The sequence below is a fragment of the Molossus molossus genome, unplaced genomic scaffold (genome assembly GCF_014108415.1).
Source record: "Molossus molossus isolate mMolMol1 unplaced genomic scaffold, mMolMol1.p scaffold_m16_p_12, whole genome shotgun sequence".
Taxonomy (NCBI): Eukaryota; Metazoa; Chordata; class Mammalia; order Chiroptera; family Molossidae; genus Molossus; species Molossus molossus.
The window spans coordinates 79,057,064-79,080,126 of NW_023425347.1; the positions used below are offsets into that span (position 1 = coordinate 79,057,064).

General features: G+C 37.5%; 1 protein-coding gene across 10 annotated transcripts in view; it reads right to left on the bottom strand.

Moving 5' to 3' along the window:
• The window catches only part of LOC118626067 (protein argonaute-3), a 128,073-nt gene that overhangs the window by 32,612 nt on the left and 72,398 nt on the right, over positions 1–23,063 (bottom strand). For 7 of the 10 annotated variants that reach the window (XM_036255330.1, XM_036255331.1, XM_036255333.1 and 4 more), the window contains 4 exons: positions 7,266–7,400; positions 1,623–1,710; positions 1,358–1,505; positions 863–982 (listed from right to left, as the gene is read on the bottom strand). In XM_036255330.1, coding sequence (XP_036111223.1) covers positions 863–982; positions 1,358–1,505; positions 1,623–1,710; positions 7,266–7,400 — 491 coding nt within the window. Of the gene's footprint in view, positions 1–862; positions 983–1,357; positions 1,506–1,622; positions 1,711–7,265; positions 7,401–7,503; positions 7,558–9,483; positions 9,584–10,305; positions 10,325–21,190; positions 21,316–23,063 lie in introns of those variants that run through there. The other 3 variants (XM_036255335.1, XM_036255336.1, XM_036255337.1) reach the window with 3 other exon arrangements.

Below are 23,063 nucleotides of genomic sequence, written 5' to 3' on the forward strand. Positions count from 1 at the left end.
TGTTTTTGAAAGTGTTTTTAAGTTGTTTTGGTAATATTCATATACCCAGACTTTTCTCTTTACTTGGATAATTTAAATTATATTAAAGAAGACATAAAATCCAGGTACCTTTTATTTTTCATTTTACCTTTATAAAGTGGTATTGATACCTCTTCCGTCTCCCCCATTTAGATAATGAGAGAACTTAGAAACCCTACATGGTTAGAACCATCTTATATTTCTTTATTCATCCTGTAGATGCCAGTCTGATACTGTGGGCTAAGCAATCCTATGCTGAGTATTAAACCTCTCACTAACAGCTGGGCTGGTGTGGCTCAGTGGTTGAGTGTCCACCCATGTACCAAAGGGTCACTGGTTCGATTCCTGGTCAGGGCCTGTGCCCAAGTTGTGGGCCCGATCCCCAGTAGGGGGCATGCGGGAGGCGGTCAATCGATGTTCTCACTCGTCGATGTTTCTACCTCTCTCCCTCTCTCTCTAAAATCAATAAAGAAAAAACGAAACAAAACAACAACAGAAAAAAACCTCTCACTATCGCTAGTCACGATACCTTTATTTTTCTTCCTTCTCCTCTCCTCTTTTAGGTCGGAGTCAATAAAGTGAAGCTCACTAAATTGAAACATTAGTTCTGAGAGAATCTGTTCTGGATATAATTAAAGCATTTGGGATTAAATTAGAAGGTTCTAAAACTTCTCATGGAACCCACTAAGGTTTACCTCTAGAACACCACTAGGTTACTTCCATGATCCCTTGTAATTCTGATAATTCATAAAATGGTAATAAGGTATAAGCTGATAAAGACATGGTTCTTTAGTTGCTCACCCTAATATATTTTTAGTTTCCATTTCTAAGGGTAAGTACTAACCAATCTGCTGATTTCATCTTGTCTATCTGGTGCAGATCTTGCAGTTGCTTTGATCATAGTGGAAGTCTGATTGTCTGTTAGCTTCTTGATACATCGTTGCCCTGCCACAATATTACAGACCTACAAATAAAACAAGTTTTGTACTAGGAGTATATATATTTTAACTCAGTGCCAATTACATATGAAATTATATTTTTAAATCTACTTCATTAAACTGTTTCTTTTAAATGTCATATTAAGTAAAAAAAATAGTAAAAATACAGTTTTTTAGTATAATAGGTAAAATGTATACTTGAATAAAAAGGCTGAAAAGAAGTGTACCAACATGCTAACAGTGGTTATATTTAGAATGATAGGATTGTGGATAAATTTTCTCCATATTATTTATCAAAAATATAGAAAACTTACAAATAAATCTCCAAAATAAATGTGAGAGTATGTTATAGGCTATAAAAGACCACAAGAAGATATTAATAAGCAGCCTAAACACATTACTTCTAGTGGAAGATAAGTATGTTTTTGCTCCTGCCCCACTTGCAGACAGGGAAGGTGTGGGTACTTCAGTTGAAGAGTATACTTTTCTCTGAAATACTGTGCTACTGTTCTCTCCACAGTTTGGCCATTTTCTAACTGTAAAGGAAAGCTGGAAAAAAAAAAAAGTACATATTAACAACTCTTATCAGCCAGCAAAACTCCCAATCCACTAACTAGAGTAAGCTGCCTCACAGCATCTCTGCTGAAAAACACCAGCTTTTCTTACGTTTGATGACTGGCAGGCCTTCTTGTTACATTACAAACACGGTATTTCCGTCTCATTGTTCCACAATGAGTCACTTCAACCTTCAGACCTGTTCCCAACAAGAAAAACTGAGGTTACACAACTATCACATGTAAAATATTTATAGCTATTAAGACTGTGCACTACTATAAAAACTAAAATAAATTCGAAACAGAAAGTCAGTGATATAGGCAATGTGATATTAACAAATAATTTTTTTATATAACATTGCAAATAACAGTTACAATCACAACAGACCTAACTCCAAACATTTTCTCTATGAAATCAAGCTCCACACATTAAAAAACAATATCATAAAGTTTACAAAGCCGAGAGACCAAGGGACAAAGTTCTCCATTAATAAAAAACCTTGTTTATAATAAATTTCAGTATTTATGCTGGGGAAAGAGAACTTCCCTCCCCCAGCATAAATAAAGAGGAGTTGCAGTAATTCTCAAGATATTCTATTACCTTCAAAGTATGTAATATTTGAATAGCCCAGTCACCACGTACTGAGTGAAGATCAGAATTTCATAAAACTCAAGGAAGTCTTTCAGAGCTATTTAAAGCAAGAAGGGGGGGAAAAAAAATCCTGGCCCTTTTAACGTAAGTGTAGTGACAATTTTGTTGAAGTATAATATAGTGACACAGCTTTTAGAAAGCAAATGCAACCAAAATAATTCCTAGATCAGATGACCCCTTCTTTCTTATGGAATCACTGACTCCTTTGAGAATCTGCTGAATGCAATAAACCCAGGAAAATGCACATAATTTGACATATGTTTTTATATATTCCTGGATCCTGTAGCCCATCTAGACTCTAGGGATTTGAGAATCCCAGGCCTGCTTTAGAAAGTGAAGCAATGGCCCTGGCCAGTTTGGCTCAGCGGTTAGAGCGTCGGCCTGCGGTCCGCAGAGACCCGGGTTCGGTTCCCGCTAAGGGCACGTACTTCGGTTGCAGTTTGTCCCCGGCCCTGGTTGGTCGTGCGGGTGGCAGCCACTCGATGTGTCCCTTCACGTCGATGTTTCTCTCTCTCTCTCTCCCTTCCTCTCTCTCCCTCCCACTCTATCTGTACAAAAAATGGAAAAATGTCCTCGGGTGAGGATAAAAAAAAAAAAAAAAAAAGAAAGTGAAGCAATGGACTTTTAAATCAATGGCTAAAATTCTTTGGGATGAATTATGTTAAGCAGTGATGTCCAATAGTTTTCTGAGATGATGAAATATTCTGTATCTGTGCTATTATGATAATCACTAATGATATATATTACTGAGTACATGAAATGTAGCTAGTAACTGAGAAACTAAAAATTTAATTTTAATTAGTTTAAATTTAAATAGCAACATGTGGCTAATGGATACTATATTGGCCAATGGTTTTGGAGCTACTTAGAGGAGTTAGACAGATACAGTGGTTACTGCTCACAGATAAGCAACTCTACTTCTATGGCCTATACTCCAAAGGTAAACAATTTAAAAACGGGTAGATGGAGGACAACTTTTGATTCCCTGGCAGTATTTATAATTACTTTTGTATTATTTCCCTTTAATATCTGTGAATCCTATAGTATAGTGGTTCTTAATCAGAGGTGATTTTGCCCTCAGGAAACACTTGATAACGTTTGGAGACTTTAAAAAAATGTTTACTTTTCAATTACAGCTTATATTCAATATTATTGTTTTAGTTTCAGGTGTATAGCATAGTATTTAGACAATCATATACTTTACAAAGTGATCCCCCGCTATTTCAAGTACGCACTTGACATCATACAACTGTATTCCTTATGCTGTATTTTACCAACATTTTTGATTGTCACAACTGGAGAGTGCTATGGCATCTAGTGAATGCTAGATTTAGGGATACTTAGATCCAGGAATGCTGCTAAATATCCTACAATGCACAGGGCTGCACTAACTCCCATTCCTGACCACAATAAAGAATTATCCAGCCCAAATATCAACAGTGCCAAGGCTGAGAAACCCTGCTATAGTATAACTTATTTTCCTATCAAATTACAAACTATAGAAGCAAACATAAGTTCACTCACAGTAGTATTCTTCTGACATATCAGCAAAAATTAAGACATTAAATGAACAGTGAGTGTTACTGTACCAGATTGGCATGAGTTATTCTTTAGTACTCGAACTGAATCAGTGAGCAATAGTTTTTTAATAATTACCTTTATAAAACTAAAATTTCAGATCAATTAGAGCATTTCTTATGCCTCTATATTATTAAGGAGACTAGAAAAAATATTATCAAGGGACAGCCTTAAAAAAAGAAAATACCAACAATTTGAAGTATGTGTAAGTATAAAAATATTATGTTTAGGGGAAAAACATAATAGAAAATTTATAACACATCTTACACCACTTAGCAATTTGCTTTCAAGTCTTCCCTTTGAATTAAACAATTATTAATAAGGTTCTACAAACCTACTATATAAGTTTGGACAAAAAATAAATTGGTACTCTTATATACATATGGTACTTTTACCACACTTCCCCTAATATTTCTGCTGTATGCTGAAGAAACCACCCTAATATTTAGGAAAAAGTTCAAATGAAATCAAGTGAATATAGTAAGGAAAATCATTCATTTAGCACACAGTCGGCCCTTGTTTATCGTGGTTAATCAGTTCCAGACTCTACCGCGATAAATGAATTTCTGAGAAGTAGGATTCTTTATTTAGATACAGTCATCCCTCGCTCCACTTTGCGCTTCAACTTTCGCGGCTTCACTGTATAGCGGTTTTTCCAAATACCATACTATGTTGGGGAAAAATGCAATAAAATGAAGAGGCAAAAAGCGCGAAGTGGCGAGGCACAACTGTATTTTGTATCACTATTTAAGTTTTCAGCAAATTCCTCATGCCAGCTAAAAATTAAACCCAAATATATAGCACAGAACACATAAGTTTGCTTAAAAAATTTTTTTTTCTTTATTGATTTTAGAGAGAGAGGAAGAGAAAGGGAGAGATAGAAACTTCGATGAGAGAGAACATCGACTGGCTACCTCATGTATGCCCCCCACTGGAAATCAGGCCCACAACTTGCCCTGACCGGGAATCGAACCAGTGACCTTTTTGGTGCATCGTTGATGTTCAACCACTGAACTAAACTGGCCAGGATGAGTTTGATTTTTTTAGAGTTACTATGGTAGAAATACTTCATATACTTTAAAGAGCCCTTTAAAAAAAAAAAAGTCTTTTGAAGTTGGAGGAAAATATCATTAGTTTGATAATTAGATCCAATACAGATATTTCTACTTCAAATCTAGGGTCACTAGGTTTCTGAGGATTAGACCCAAATCTAGGAGTTAGCAACATGTTGCAATTTTTAAAAAATGGATTACAGCCCTGGCCGGTTTGGCTCAGCGGTTAGAGCGTCGGCCTGCGGTCCGGAGAGACCTGGGTTCGGTTCCCGCTAAAGGCATGTACCTCGGTTGCAGTTTGTCCCCGGCCCTGGTTGGTCGTGCGGGTGGCAGCCACTCGATGTGTCCCTTCACGTCGATGTTTCTCTCTCTCTCTCTCCCTCCTGCTCTATCTGAACAAAGAATGAAAAAGTGTCCTCGGGTGAGGATAAAAAAAAAAAAAAAATGGATTACATAATTCTCTGCCCAGGTTCCCCTCATCCCCCCAAACCCTCCATCCAACCAACTGGAAAAAAAAAAAAAGCTTTAATACATCAAATATTTAACCTATAAACTTGGCTTTACCTTCACTATAACATCAACTTTATAATGCTTTCTAGTCATTTTTTCAGTCATTTCTTTAGGCCCCTGAGCAGTTGAAGTTAAGATCGAGTCCATGCTCTTCGGGCAGCAGTTGAATCCTTGTTCTGTACATCTTGTATTGTCTGTGATAAAGTGGTGATATGAGTTGATAGCATAGTTACCGCAAAATAATCTAAATGACTTCATGATATCAGAGGTGGTAACTAAGCAGCAACTCCACTGGAAACCATGGCATTTAGATGATCACATATTAATGGGGGGTAATGCACTATCTCCCAACAATGCTAACTGTGTAGTTAATACAAATTATGAAAGGATAATGGTATGATTGCAACACAGATATATATAACATTTTCTTATTTTTGGTATACTTCAATTCCTTGAGATACATAGATGCTTACTTTCAAAGCAGGCAAAATTTTCCTTATAATGTTTTATTACAATGATTACCTCTTTCCTGGTTACTAAATGGCAAAGAATGATTGATCACTGGAGCAAGCAGGATGTATTCAGCTGCTACTGTTAATCAAAACTACTCTTGAAAAATCCCTTAAATTGCTGATAAAGTCCGTGTATGTGAGTTTGTATATAAAACTGTATTTTTATTTATTTTGTTAATCCTCACTCAAGGATATTTTTTCCATTGATTTTTTATTTTATTTTATTTATTTATTTATTTATCCTCACTCGAGGACATTTTTCCATTTTTTGTTCAGATAGAGTGGGAGGGAGAGAGAGGAAGAGAGAGAGAGAAAAACATCGATGTGAAAGGGACACATCGAGTGGCTGCCACCCACACGACCAATCAGGGCCGGGGACAAACTGCAACCAAGGTACGTGCCCTTAGCGGAAACCGAACCTGGGTCTCTCTGGACCGCAGGCCGACACTCTAATCACTGAGCCAAACCGGCCAGGGCTCCATTGATTTTTTAAAAGAGAGAATGGAAGAGAGAGGAGAGAGGGAGAGAGAGGAGAGGGGGAGGAGTGGGGAGAGAGAGAGGAGGGAGGAGGAGGGGGAGAGAGAGAAACATCAATGTGAGAGAGACACATTGATTGGTTACCTCCTGCACTCACCCCAACTGGGGCCAGGATTAAACCTGAAATCCAGGTACATGCCCTTAACTGAGAATTGAACCCGAGACCGTTCAGTCCTTGGGCCAAGGCTCTAACCACTGAGCAAACTGGACAAGGCAAAAAACTGTGTATGTATTTTTAAATGTATATAGGAATGTTCATACATACAAAGAGTAAATATATACAGAACATACATTTTAGAACACTATTAAAATTATTTTTTTCTTAATTTTTAGAAGACCATGAGAGATTAATTAAATTAGTAAAACACATATAAGATTCAACACTACTGTACAAACTTTAGCTACTAAGAGGCAAGATCAATGATCAACTGTATAATGTACATGAAATAACTAAGTTCCAACTTTAGGACAACACATGACTCATGCTAGCCCCACATCCATAAATTTTCAAAGGAATAAAATATTCTGCTCATTTCAGAAAAATATGTAAGTCATTATATTAGAATTTGTTCAAGGAATGATTCCAGTTATAAAGTAACATTTTTGAAATAAGCTTTCTACTTTTAACAGTATTATAGAAGCATTACCATATGAGATACTCTTATGCCTTCAGTTAGTAAGAGAAAGTATTAAGAAAAAATTAGCTGGTATTGATATTAATTTCATTACTTGATACTTCTTTCACTGAAACACTCCCTAAGATGATATGGTAATGAACTTAATACAACATTTTAGAATTGATCTTTATTTTACTGGTAATGTTACATGAAGAAATTTTAATTAAATTTTTTTCAATAAGCTTGTTTTACTCATGAATTTTATAGTTAAGTTGTTCCAAATGCTAATTAATTCACCTTTTATCTCTTTGGTGAATTTTACCCGATGAGAATCAGTCAGAGGTCTTGGTTGCTCATCAATATTATGAATGTCAAGAACTTCACACATGAACTGAATTACAGGTTGTGCTTTGTAGAAGGCAGTGGCAGAAACTAAGAAGAAAAACACAAATAGTACAAATTAATGTTTCCTTAAAAAAATTGAGAAATTATTTCAGGCTAATTATAGTTAAAATTATCCTTTATGTATACTTACATACATATATAAGTATTTCCAAAATTAGGCAGTTTCAATCTGACCTCTATTTGACTGAAAGACAAGCACAAGAACAGAAAAGCTAAACACTACAATTCTTATAATCTCTCTTTCACCATGGTAATTGAATCATTCCATTCTTTACTACATGTACAGAGAAGTGTTCTTGGGTGTGAGACAAGGCCTGTAAAGGAACCAAGAAGGCCTGAGACCCTTAACAAATGAGAAGGTTATGTATTGTGCCTTAAATAAAGCTTTCTATGCTACTCCAGACTGTTTATTCTAGTGAGAGCTTTCCCTGTCTTGTACAGATTTGAGTAGACAACAAGAGTTAAATGTTATTTAGTGCTAGTTCAAGCTATAGGTAGTAACAATAGTAAGTGGTATCTGCCCATTGTTACCTAGCTACAGTTGTAGTTTTCTAATAGTCAACCAGCATGATTAAAATAAGAATTTTTTTTCTTTTTTCTTTTTTTTTTATCCTCACCCGAGGACACTTTTTCATTCTTTGTTCGGATAGAGCAGGAGGGAGAGAGAGAGAGAAACATCGATGTGAAAGGGACACATCGAGTGGCTGCCACCCGCACGACCAACCAGGGCCGGGGACAAACTGCAACCGAGGTACATGCCCTTAGCGGGAACCGAACCTGGGTCTCTCCGGACCGCAGGCCGACGCTCTAACCGCTGAGCCAAACCGGCCAGGGCTAAAATTTTTTTCTTTATTAATTTAAGAGAGAGGATGGGAGAGGGAAAAGATAGAAACATCAATGAGAGAGAACATCGATTGGCCGCCTCCTGCATGCCCCGCCCCCTGGGGATTGGGTCCACAACCTGAGCATGTGCTCTGACCAGGAATCGACCCAGTGACCTCTTGGTGCATGGGTAGACGTTCAACCACTGAGCCACACCGACCAGGCAAACGGCATGATTTCTTTAAAAACTTTTTTAGATAGATTTTTAGACATGAAAGGGAAAAGAAACACTGGTAAGAGATCAAAACACAGATCAGCTGCCTTCTGCAGGGCCCCTAATGAAGATCAAGCCTGCAACCTGGCCATGTGTCCTGACTGGGAATCGAACTGGCGACCTCTTGGTGCATGGGTCAATGCTCAATCACTGAGCCACACCAGCCGGGCTAGGCTAATTTTTTTAAAGTAAATAAAGAAAAATAAACATATGGTAAGTAACATGTTTATTTTGCCTTTACTTCAATCCTACAGGTAAATTTTCTTCACTAGATTATTATAATACTAGCTTTCACAACTAATGTCTTACATCAGAGTTGAAACTACTTAACAAACATTATTTACCTATTTAACATTCTTCTATTAATTTTCCTTACTATTTATCCTACTATGCTTTTAATCATTTTATTGTTTACCATCTTCTCTAGAAAAATGTGGGCATCTGAGGTGACAATGAAACAGGGAGGGAAAAAAGCTCTTACAGCCCTGGGAGTGCAGCACTGAGCAGGACCTCTTTGGCACCCCAGCCTGCCAGATCCTTCCCTCGGCCCTTGGCATCAGGCACTGGCCCAAGCAGTCCGCTGCACTAGGGGAGCTCTGTTGTGCAGCCTGTGTTGCATCTGGTAGTTACCCAACCACCGGCCATATGGCTTCTGCACACCTCCTCTCTAGACCCCATCTTGGACACGGTGGCCTTGAGGGAAGCCAGGGGCCCAGCGGAAGCACTGAGCTAGGCTTGCTCGGTGGCGGCATTCGGACATTGAGCATATCGCACAGGCGTGGAGCAACTCAGAAGATAAATTAACAGTCCACTTTTTAAATCAAAATGGAGAATCATGAACAACCAAAGAAAAAGTCAGTGACTCTCTGCTAGATGTTGTGGTTGAAAATAATCTAGATGTTGATGGTTTTGGTGCTTGTGAGGGAACCTTGGCTTGCTCTACCTGTAACCTCATCTTTGAAAAGCACATATATGAGAAATTAGAAGCAATCACTGATAAGGAGAATGACATACTTGATCTGGTGTACGGGCTAACAGATCCCGGTTGGGCTGCCAAATCTGACGAAGTCTATTAACAATATGACTGTTCAAGTACCTGATGCCATGGCTGATGCTAGAATAAATACAAATATTTTCACAAAATTTTACCTACTTTTATAATTATTCTTTTTTTATTAAAAAATTTTTTTCCTTTATTAATTTTTAGAGAGAGAGAGAGAAACATCAATGAGACAGAACATCGACTGGCTGCCTCCTGCATGCTCCCCACTGGGGATTAGGCCCACAACCTGGGCATGTGCCTTGACCGGGAATCAAATGGGCAACCTCCTGGTGCATGGGTCAACACTCAACCACTGAGCCACACTGGCCATGCTATAATTTTTAATTCTTTTCTTTTTTAATGTTTTTATCCTCACCTGAGGACATTTTTACATTTATCTTCAGATAGAACGAGAGGGAGAGGGGGAGGAAGAGAAACATTGATGTGAGAGAGACACATGAACTGGTTGCCACCCACACAACCCCAATCAGGGCTGGGGACAAACTGCAACCGAGGTATGTGCCCTTAGCAGGAACCGAACCCAAGCCTCTCTGGTCCAGAGGTTGATGCTCTAACCGCTGAGCCAAACCAGCTAGGGCTAATTTTTAATTCTTAATGTAATTAAACGAGAGTGTGGATGAATCGGTTTACTTTTATGACCAGCTTTACTACTTTAATTCACCTTGTATAACTACTGATTTTGTAGTTTGAAAGTATGCAATCTTTATTTTGGTTAAATTATAAAAAACAAATCAAAGATTAGAAAATAGTATGATAAAATGATACATAATTACCTTATGTTTGTTTAGCAGCTTTAGCAAAATGTTTTCACATAAATCCTATGCTTACTTGCCTATAAAGTAAGTTTAAAAAGGTATTATTATCCTTGTTACATGTGGGTGAAGGCAAAGATCTAAAATGGCTCGTCTAGGGCCATACAGTGAATTAGAAAATCTGTACTAGAACCCACATCTTGTTACTACAAATTAGATGTTCAGATTGAAACTAGAGAAATTACGAATGTCTTATTTATAGTAGTAATTGTGAATGTGTATGGGAAAAAAAACAAAAAACTACTGCTTCATGAACTGATTAATTTCAAAGAGTTGTTACCTTAAATTTCGGGGGGGAAAAAGGGTTGAGTAAAGTTGAATTAGGTATAAATTTTAATGAGCACAGATGTGCTTCTTCAGCCCTTGGTTAAATCCTTAACATTTTATAAACCTAAGTATAAATAAGCATGTTATTCTTTCTCCTTTCATAAATTAGTTAATTTTAATTGAAAAGTGATATTTAGCCCTGGCCGGTTTGGCTCAGCAGTTAGGGCGTCGGCCGGCGGTCCTGAGAGACCCGGGTTCCGTTCCCGCTAAGGGCACGTACCTCGGTTGCAGTTTGTCCCCTGCCCTGGTTGGTAGTGCGGGTGGCAGCCACTCGATGTGTTCCTTTCACATTGATGTTTCTCCCTCTCTCTCTGTTACTCTCTCTCCCTCCCACTCTACCTGAACAAAAAAATGGGAAAATGTCCTCGGGTGAGGATTAAAAAAAAAAAAAAGTGATATTTATGTTAAATGTTTAATAAACCTATTAACAAAGACTACCACATTAATGTATTAAAGGAAATAGCCCTGGTCGGTTTGGCTCAACGGTTAGAGCGTCAGCCGGCGGACCAAAGGTCACGGGTTCAATTCTGGTCAATGGTACGTACCTCGGTTGCGATTTGACTCCTGGCCCTGGTTAGGGTTGTGCAGGAGGCAACCAACTGATATGTCTCCCTCTCTCTTCCCCTCCCACTCTATCTGAAAATTAATAGAAAAATATCCTTGGGTGAGGATTTAAAAGAAAAAGAAAAGGAAATAAGTATACAATCATTTCCATGGATAATGGCTCTCCCCAAAAGCATTAGATAAAATTCAGCACCATAGCTAATACTCTCACTATACCAGGACTAGACAAGAACGCTCTTTTTTCTTTTTTCCCTCATTAATCCTCACTCCGAGGATAATTTTTCCATTATCCTGCAACCCATGTATATGCCCTTGACCAGGGATCAAACCTGCGACCCTTCAATCTGTAGGCTGACGCTCTAACTGCTGAGCCAAACTGGCCAGGGCAGAAGGGAACTTTCTTAATTTGATAAAAGTTATTTACCACTAAGAATCCTGAAACACCAATCAGAAAGAAGGCATACACCCCTATGTTCATAGCAGCATTACTTACAATAGTTAAGATCTGGAAACAGCCCAAGTGCCCATCAGTAGATGAATGGATAAAAAAGCTATGGTACATTACAGAGTGGAATACTATGGAGCTGTAAAAAAAGATGGATCTCTTACTCTTAGCAACATCATGGATGGACCTGGAGATTATCATGCTAAGTGAAATAAGCCAGTCAGAGAAAGACAAATATCACATGATCTCACTTATATGTGGAATCTAATTAACAAAATAGGTCCAGAGACATGAATGCATAGAACAGACAGTTCTCAAAAGGATGGGGAATTCGGGGGAGGGAGGGATTAATCAAAGAATTTATTTGCACAGCCCATGGACACAGACAATAGAATAGTGAAGGCCTGGGGGCAGAGGTGGAAGAGAGCAAAAAGGGGAAAATGAGGGACATCTGTAATACTGTCCGTAACAAAAATAAAATTTAAAAAAGTTATCCACCAAAAATCTATGGAAAATTCAACTTTAGTTAATAGGAAGTACTAGCTAGCACATTAATTCAAGTTAAAAAATTAAAAGGCAAAGAGAAAGGAAAGGGATAAACAAAATTATTATTCTCTATGACTATCAACACAGGAAACCCAATAATCTGTAGATAAATTACAGAATTAATAAGGGTTCAGCAAGGTTCCTAGCTTAAGATCAACATATGAAAATAAATTATATTCTCATACATTACCAATCAACTTAAAATATATATATAAAAAAAAAACACTTAAAATCACAACAAAAGACATAAGGTACTTGGAACGAAACCAAACAAAAGATGTATAAGACCTATAGAAGTAATAGGTATCTTTACTATTGAAAGCTATTACAGAAGATTTAAATACATGGAGTAATGCACCCAATTCATGAAAATTATCCCCAAATTAATCTGCAAATTCAAAGCAATTTCAACCAAAATACCAACAGGATATAACCTCCACAACCTCTGGAACTTAAGAAGCTGATACAGAAATTAATACAAAAAAGCAATAAAACATGAATAGCCAAGACAAGTTTTAAGAGTAAGGTTAGTCCTATCATTCATCATGATTTTAATAATCCTTTTCAAATCAAGAGACCAGGGGGACACACAAACCAGCCAAATAGACTTGAAAACCTACCCTGTACTCTACACAAAAGCAAATTTCTATTCAGAGAACTAAATATAAAAAGAAAAACAAAGTTTAGAGTGAAATATAGAATATGTTGATCATGGAGGTAAGAATTTCCTAAACAAGATATAAAACTACAAACCATTACAAAGTTAAAAAAAAAAAAATCCACCAGGTAGAGGATATGTATAATAGACATTATAAATGATTAGCATCTAAGTTCCTATAAATGAAGATAAAACAGTAAAAGTGGCAGGCATTTCATAGAAAAGTTAAATGTCAAAAACATAAATTCTCACTACTTTTCTTATTTGTAATTAAGGTAATATATATACAAACAATACTGAGCTATAATTTTACACCAATCAAGATGGGCAAAAAGTTTCAAGATCAGTAACCAGTGGGAGAATGAAAGCTCTCATAAAGATTACAGGAATATAAACTGTACAAATGGTAATATATAGTAAATTTGAAGATGTGCATAATTTCTAATTCAGCAATTCCACTATATTGGAATGTATACTCGAGAGAAATCCCATATCTGCAAAAGGAGATATGAATAAAAATGCTTACTGTAGCATTGTTTTTAATAGTAGAAAGATGAAAACAACCTAAATATCCATCAACTGAACAGATAAATGTGTAGTATATTCATACAATTAAAGTTAATGGGCAGGTACTAGATTTCAGATAAATAAAATTGATAAAGTACAGATATTACTGAAGAGGAAGTTGGTGGAAATGAGATATCAGCTAGTTAGACTGCTAAAATATAGATATGTATAAATACAACCAAAGAAAAAATTTTTTTTACAAAAATTGACTAGAGCCCTGGCCGGTTAGGCTCAGCGGTTAGAGCGTCGACCTGCGGTACAGACAGACCCGGGTTCGGTTCCCGCTAGGGGCATGTACCTCCGTTGCAGTTTGTCCCCGGCCCTGGTTGGTCGTGTGGGTGGCAGCCACTCGATGTGTCCCTTCACGTCGATGTTTCTCTCTCTCTCTCTCCCTCCCACTCTATCTGAATAAAAATGGAAAAATGTCCTTGGGTGAGGATAAAACAAAACAAAACAAAACAAAACAAAAATTGACTAGATATCTAGAAAACAGTGAGATAGTCTTTCAATTCAGGAACACAGCATATTTCTGAATTTATTAAGGCCACTTAAATTTCATTGTTTTATAATACCCAATAAACTCTCATGTATCTTTCAATAGATTTATCACTAATTTTTGTTGCTGTTGAAAATGTATCCCTTAATTTTTTTTGTCAATTACTGTTGGATGTTTGTTTTTCTTTCTTTTTTAAAATATGTTTTTATTGCTTTTTTAAGAGAGAGAGAAACATCGATGTGAGAGAGGTACATGGACTGGCTGCCTCCTGTACGCCGCCTACTGGGGATCGAGCCCACAACCCGGGCATGTGCCCTGACTGGGAATCGAACCAGGACCTCACAGTCGATGATATGACACTCAATCCACTGAGCCACACCGGCCGGGTGCACACTTGCTTTTCAAATTAGGTTTATTTTCTTCTTTTCATGGGTAGCAGTGTTAGAATAATAAAGGACAGGCTGGGAAAATAAAATGAACTTGGATTTTAATCCTAGGTTTAGCACTTACTAATTTCTCTGAATTTCTATTTGTTCATCTGTAAAATTAGAAAATACTTACTATTCATAGTATTAGGGTGGGTATTCAATGTAAGGTACCTATTTATGCCCAGAACCTAATAGCTCAATAGAGCGCTCCTTTTCTCATTTTTGAAGATGTCTACTAATGTCCTTTGATCTATTGAGGTCTTAATTCTAGGCAACATCATTTTGTCAATATAAACTTCTTAAAGGCATTACACGAGAGAATGTTACACAAAGAAGAAATTAGGATTAAGTTTGCTTTTTAGAGTGTTAAAACTAAAAATTTCTGTTAGGACACGACTAAAACAACAGACGTTTAAAAGAAAATAAATATTTTGTCATATTTAAAATAACTAGGAATACAAGTATCAAAATGAGTCTAGGTCCAAATGAATAGTATAAAACAAAGCAGTAAAGGAATGATGGCTCTTGGCAAAACCATAACCACAAATACACTTTAATGTACACGTACTACCTCCTGAGAGGTTACATGGTATAGCTGTTATCTGCCATACCATGTTATTTTATAGTTTACTTCCCTGGCTCTGAAAGCACGAGAACAGAAATTAAGACCACTCATTACACAATGCCATTTTTATTCATTTTTAATCCTCATCTGACGATATTTTTCTCTTTATCTTCAGATAGAGTGGGAGGGAGAAAGGGAGAGAGAAACATCAATGTGAGAGGGACACATTGACTGACTGCCTCCCACATGACCCCAACCAGGGTCAAGGACAAACTGCAACCGGAGTATGTGCCCTTGGCTGAAATCAAACCCGAGACTTATTGGTCCACGGGTGGACGGACACTCTACCTCTGAGCCAAACCGGCCAGGGCACACAATGTCTTTTTATGGAAGTCCTTTGTGAGCACTTTGTGAGGCAACGTTACACATCTTTGCATTTCCTATTATCACCTAGCAAAATATTAACATAGTAGAGTTAGGAGATATTGATAAATAAAAAAAGTTGTTTAACTTAAAAATTTTTAATGTAAATGTCACATATTTATTAAAGTGTCTAAAACATGAATGTGCCATTTAACAAATAAAGTGAATACCATGTAATCAGCATTCAAATTAAGAAATAATGCCAGTATCCTAAAATCTCTTCCCTAGCCCCTTCCCAACTCTGACTTCCTCTCTCCTCTAAAAGTAACTAAAATCCTGGCTTTTATGGTAATCATTTCCTTTCCTTTATAGATTTACAATGTAAGTACAGATTCCTAAACACCAGTTTAGTTTTTCTAGTTCTTTTGTAAAAAATGTGTTTATTGATTTATTATTTAGAGAATGAGGAAGGGAGAGATAGAAACATCAATGTGAGAGAGATAGATTGATCCGCTGCCTCCTGCAGGCCCCTCACTGGGGATCAAGCCTACAACCCAGGCATGTGCCCCAACTGGGAATTGTACTGGGATCCCTCAGTCCATGTGACAATACTCAATCCACTGAGCTACACCAGCTGGGCTAGTTTTCCTAGTTCTTGAACTCTGTGTAACTGGAAATATAAAGCATGTATTCTTTTTGAGACTGTTGTTAAAACTTTTTGTTTGTAGCCCTGGCCGGTTTGGTTTGGATCAGCAGTTAGAGCGTCGGCCTGCGGACCAATGAGTCGCAGGTTTGATTCTGGTCAAGGGCACGTACCTCAGTTGTGGTTTGTCCCTGGCCCTGGTGGGGTCGTGTGGGAGGCAACCAGTTGATGTGTCCCTCTCAGGTCAATGTTTCTCTCTCCCTCTCTCCCTCCCTCCCACTCTATCTGAAGATAAACAGAACAATATCCTCAGGTGAGGATTAAGAAAATTGTTTCTAAATCATCTATATTAATTAAATGTAATTAGTTTCTCCATTTTCATTGCTAACAACATGGTTAAGAAGTATACAATTTACCCATTTTAATACTGGTGGATGTTTCAGTTGGTATTTTGGTTAATAAAATGATGTCATAAACATATAGATGGTCTTTTTGCTGCACATACACATACAAATTTCTCTAGTAGACAAGGCTGTATCTAAAAGAACTGCTGAGTCTCTAACTTTTCTAGATGATGCTAAACTGAGTCTCTAACTTTTCTAGATGATGCTAAACACTTAAAAATATTTTATTTTTCATCCTCACCTGAGGACATTTTTTCATTCTTGTTCAGAAAAAGTGGGAGGGAGAGAGAGGAAGAGAGAGAGAGAGAGAAACATCAACGTGAAAGTGACACATCTAGTGGTTGCCTCCTGCACAACCCCAACCAGGTATATGCCCTTGACCAGAATTGAACCCGAGACTCATTGGTCCTCAGGCTGACACTAACTGCTCAGCCAAACCGACCAAGGCAAGTATTTTTGTTGTTGTTAATCCTCACCTGAGGATATTTTTCCACTGATATTTTCTTAAAGCTGCTTTTCTTTTTAATTTTTTGTTAAAGATGTTTCTCCTTTTTCCCCCATTGATTTTTATTTTTTATTTATTTTTATTTATTTTTTTATCCTCAACCGAGGACATTTTTCCATTTTTTGTTCAGATAGAGTGGGAGGGAGAGAGAGGAAGAGAGAGAGAAAGAGAAACATCCATGTGAAAGGGACACATCGAGTGGCTGCCACCCGCACGACCAACCAGGGCCGGGGACAAACTGCAACCAGGGTACGCGCCCTTAGCGGGAACCGAACCCGGGTCTCTCTGGACTGCAGGCCAATGCTCTAACTGCTGAGCCAAACTGACCAACGCCCCCCCATTGATTTTTAGATAGAGTGGGAGAGAAGGAGACAGAAACATGAATGTGAGACAGACACACTGGTTGCCTTCTCCACGACTCTGACCTGGGCCAGTGATCGAATCTGCAACCCAGGTACATGCCCTTGACTGGGAATCAAACCCGAATCCCTTTGGTTTGTGGGCTGACGCTCTAACCACTGAGCCAAAGCAGCCAGTGTTTGTAATAGTCACTGTTGTGCCAAATTCTCAACTGTTAGTATTGTCAGACTTTTAGCATTTCTGGTGGTTGTATAGTGAAATCTCATTAAAAATGCAAACAAACAAATTAAGGTGTAATTGACATATAATAAAATGCATCTTAAGTGTAAAGTTCAGTGATTCTGACAAATGTACACATCTAATGGTAACACCACCCCAATTAGGGCAGAATCTTTATATCACCCCACCAAGTACTTTCCTGTCCCAGTGTAATTAGTTCCTCCTACATCTGTCCCAGACAACCACTTATCTGATTCCTTTCATAACAGATTAACTGCTTCCAGAATTTCATATAAATGCAATTATACTGTATATACTATTTTGTGTCTGGCTTCCTTTGAACATTTTAGCTGAGATTTATCCATACCATTGTATAAGTTAGTTCTTTTTCATTGCAGGGTAGTATTTCATTGTATGAATAGATCATAGTTTCTCCATTCACCTGTTTTGTTGGACATTTAGGTTGTTTCCAGTTTCTAGTTATTACGAACACGTACACGTTTATAAGCATAAATCTTTGTATCAACCTGTTTTTCAGGTCTCTTGGGGAAAGACCTAGGAACAGAATTGGTGGATTATATGGCAAGAGAATGTTTAAATATGTTAAAATATGCCAAATTTTTTTTTCAAAGTAGTGTAATTTTACCTTCCTGCCATTTCAAGTTGCTCCATTTGGTGCTATTGTTCTGAAATTTAGCCAATCTAGTAGATGTGAAGTGATATCTCACTGTGGTCCTTACTGGCATTTCCCAATGACCAATGATTAGCATGTGCTTACTGTCCATCCACATATATTTTTTGTGTTAAGTGTCTGCTTTTGACTACTTTTTTTTTCTTCCTTTTTTGTTCTGGTAGAGTGGGAGGGAGAGACAGGAACAGAGAGAGAAACATCGACGTGAAGGGACACATCGAGTGGCTGCCACCCGCACGACCAACCAGGGCCGGGGACAAACTGCAACCGAGGTACGCGCCCTTAGCGGGAACCGAACCTGGGCCTCTCGGGACCACAGGTCGACGCTCTAACCGCTGAGCCAAACTGGCCAGGGCTTGACTACTTTTTAAAAACTGTCTGAGTTATACATTTTTCATATATTCTCGATACAAGTTTTTTGTCCAGATATATTTCTCCTGGTAGTAGCTTGTCTTTTCATCCGCGTAAGTGTTCTTAGGAGATGGTTTTACTGTTTACTATGATGATGCCTGTATATTTCTGTAGATAATTCGATCAGGTTCAGGAATTTCTGTATCTGTAACTATTCTATTATTTGATTTATATGTCCATCTTGACTCCACTTCCACAAAGCCCCCATTTTTCTTCTTCTCATTGCTGTAGCTTTAAAACATGTCTTAAAATCAGGTAGTATTAAATCCTCCAACTCTGTTTTTCAAGATGGTTTTGGTTATTCTAGGTCCTTTGCATTTCCATACAAATCTTGAGAATCAGCTTGCCAATTTATATTTATATTTTTATATTTTTTTGTGGTATGTGCCCCTAGCAGTAACTGAACCCAGGACTCTGGTCCGCAGGCCGACGCTCATCTGCTGAGCCAAACTGGCCAGGGCACCAATTTATATTTTAAAAAGCCTTTATGAGATTTTGAGATTGTGTTGAATCTATAGACTATTTGGGGAGAATGAACATCTTAACAATTTGAGTTTTCTGGTCCAAGAATATTTATTTTTCTTTCTCAGGAACGTTTTAGCTTTTAATATAGAGGCCTTGCATACATCTCAAACATCTCTTTAAATCTACTCCTAAATATTATATTTTTTCATATTATAAATGGTACATACTTTTTTTTCATTTCCCCTATTGTTGAATGCTGGTATTATTTCTTGTTATGTTGCTAGCGTTAATTTTTGCTAGTGTTAATAGTATCTTGTGACCTTAAAACTTCATCTATTAATTCTAATTAGGTGTTTTTGTTTGTTTTTTTGTATATTCCTTAGGATTTTATGTGTAGACAAGTATGTTTCTGTATCAAGAAATATTCTTCCTTCACAATATTATGCATTTATTTTTCCTGCCTCACTACACTGGTCTGGACCTCCAGCACATTGAATAGAAGTAGTGAGAGCAAGTATCCTTGCCTTGTTCTTGATCTTCAGGCAAAAGCATTAAATCTTTTTACCATTTACTATGATGATGCCTGTATATTTTTGTAGATGCTTTGATCAGGTTCAGGAAGTTTCATTTTATTGCTAGTTTGTTGTAAAATTTTTTTAAACGTTTTTAAAAAAATTGATTTTAGAGAAACAGGAAGGAAGAGGGGAAGAAGATAGAAATATCAATGAGAGAAAACATCGATTGGCTGCCTCCTGCATGCCCCCCACTGGGGATCAGGCCCACAATCTGGGCATGTGCCCTGTCCGAGAGTCAAAATGGCAACCTCTTGATGCATGGAGTCAATGCTCAACCACTGACCCACACTGGCCAGTGTTGTAAATTATCTTGAGAATGTTAAAAGGTGTCAAATGATTCTTCTGTTGAAAGGATTACATTTTTCCTCAGGTGTCAGTATCAGAGGTATACTATCCTCATAAAATTGAGTTGAAAAGCCTTTTCTTGTCTTCTGTTTTCTAAAAGAATGTGTAAAAGATTGGTATTATTTTTTTCTTAAATGTTAGGTAAAACTCACCAGTGAAATGATTGGGCCTGGGGTTTTATTAGAAAGAATTATGAAATAAATTTCTTTGACACGGGGCTATTCAGATTTTTCTGAGTCAATTTTTATAAAGTTGTGCTTAAGTTATCAAATTAATTGGTATAAAGTTGTTCATAACATTTCCTTATTAAGCTTTCAATTTTGAAAGATCTTTATTGACACCCCCCCTTTCATTCCTGATACTAGGTAAACTGTTCTTTCTCTTTATCTTCATTAGTATTGGTAAAAATTAATTTAATTAATATTTAAGAAAGAACCAACAAAATTTACTTCATTAATTTTTTATTTAAAATTTTCATTGATCTTTATTATTCCTTACCTTCTACTTACTTTGGGTTTAATGTGTTCTTTTTCTAGCTAAGACAAAAGCTTTGTATGGTAGCCAGCCTCTAAAATGGTCCCAAATAAGTCTTGCCTTGTGAAATTTGCACCTTTTTATAAGTCTCTTCTGCAATGAATGTATCTGATCCAAGTAATTAACAAGATATTACGAAAATGGCAAAATGTAACTTTCAATGTCATTGCAGCTTCTGCCTTGCTGTCTTGGTTACTTGCTCCAGAGAAAGCCAGGTACGTCATAAATACACTCAATCAGCCCTAATGAGAGGTTCAAGTGGCAAGAAAACAGGCTTCCAGACAAACTTGTTACCAACTGAGTTTTATAGAAGTAAGACTTAATCATCCATTTAAACAATGATTAAGTACCCATAAGACAGGGACTCCTTTATGGGTTGGAATTTAGAAAAAGAAACCAGAAAAAGCCTCTGTCTGCCTTTTAAGAACAGATCCTGGGTTAAGATGAAAGATTAACCATAAGGAGCTCATTTCATTCCTTCCCTAAACTCAACAATAACCACAGTAAGGAATTAAAAAAACAAAAACAAAAAACAGACAAAATCCTAGAAGGAGGAGAGAACAGAAAACGAAAGTGTGTCAAATTCAAGAAGATGAAAAGAAAGCTGACAAGTTGTAACTGACATAGCAGATCTAAGAAAATGAAATTCCAAGCCAGCGGTCGGGAATGATAAGAAACAACTGCATTTACACGATAAAATTCTCAAAAAGCATAAGATGTGGCAGAACTAGGTACCTCTGAAAACTGGTGACAGAAGGATGGGGGTGGTGTAGAAAAACACAGAAAAGCTGAGAAGCAGGTCAAGTCCTAGGATCCCTTGTCTAGCTCCTCTTCTTCATCCCTGCATAAGTCTGGAGTTTTAGTCTCTGGAAAAAGTAAACAGCTCCTTGGAGAGAGGATATCCAGTATAGTTGAAGGCACAGGATTTAGCCAAAAACAAAGGATTAAGTAACCATAAATATTAAATGCTGAATGCAGACATTCTCCAAGCCAGAATCCCCAGTTTGGCTTCCAGAAGGCAGGCAATTAGACTGCTACCCTCAGGTAGGAGTTTGGAAGAATCATGTTAGGGTAACTTGATTAGCCAAGAGGAAAGACCTAAGGGTTCTAATGTTGTAGTGTTGTAGATTCTCCAACATCAACCCATTGAAATCACCCAATGACAAAACTCAAAAGTCAACAAACAGTCCCCACCAATGCATTCAAAATGTCTAGTCAGTGTTTATACTCCCACTGAATCACAAGTAAATATTCAAAGGGCAAGTACCAAGGTTACATATTTGAGAAAAGCCTCCAAAATGGAAGACATTAAAAATATACTGGGAAAAAAAATAAGCATGTGCAGGATAAAGAAACACCAAAATAAATTAATCTCAGAGCTAAGAGAGAATACTGCCTTTATAAAACAACAGTATGCCATAATAAAATAACATTTAGGAAATAAAAAAGATTAGAAATTAAAAACATAACAGCAGAAAAGAAAAAGTGAGTAGAGGGTTAGAAGATGAAGATGAGGCCCTGGTCAGTTTGGCTCAGCAGTAGAGCATCAGCACTTGGACCAAAGAGTTGCGGGTTCGATTCCAGGAAGGGGCATGCACCTCGGCCGTGGTTCGTCCCCGGCCCTGGTCAGTGTTGTGCGGGAGGCAACCAAGTGATGTTTCTCTCTCTCCCTCCCACTCTATCTGAAGATAAAAATGGAAACAATTATCTTTAGGTGAGGATTAAAAAAAGAAGATGAAGATGAGGAAATTTTCCATAAAGTAAGGAAAAACAAAATGACAACAGATACACATTTAAAATGAGTGAATTTGCCCTGCCCAGTTTGGCTCAGAGGTTAGAGTGTCAGCCCACGGATGGAAGGGTCTCTGAGTTCAATTCTCAGTCAAGGGCACATACCAAGGTTGCAGGTTTGATCCCTGCTCTGGCTGGGGTACATGAGGGAGACAACCAACCGATCAATGTGTCTCTCTCACATCAATGTTTTTCTCTCTGTCTCTCCTCCCCTCCCCACCTCCTTCCTTTCTACTCTCTCTAAAAAAAGATTAGTGGAAAAAATATCCCGGGGTGAGGATTAACAAAACAAAACAAAACAATAAAAAAGGGGGGGCGGGGCAGAAGAGTGTTGCAGGAAACAGGAGACCAATTTAGGAGCAAGACAAAATTCCCCAGGGAGATAGTAAAGTGTGATCCCAAGAAGCCATCAAATGTGAAGGGCATGCTTGGATCAGACTGAAACAAAGTGAATCAAGAAACAGATTTGATGAAGACTGTCACTGTGATTCCTGCAGCCATTATACTGGTCTTCTAATATAAGAATAGACTGGGTAAGCCTGATAGATATCTATACTTGACCCTGCTTGACCTCCTGTTGATAAAAGTTCCTGCCCTTCCTGCCTGAAATCAGACTTTAATTTCACCCTAAAGAAATGCTCTGCTTTGATCTACTTCTAAGACTAATATGAATATTATAAAACTCAAATTATTATTATTTTTTATCCTCACCAGAGGACATTTTTCCATTTTTTGTTCAGACAGAGTGGGAGGGAGAGAGAGGAAGAGAGAAACATCCATGTGAAAAGGACACATTGAGTGGCTGCCACCCTCATGA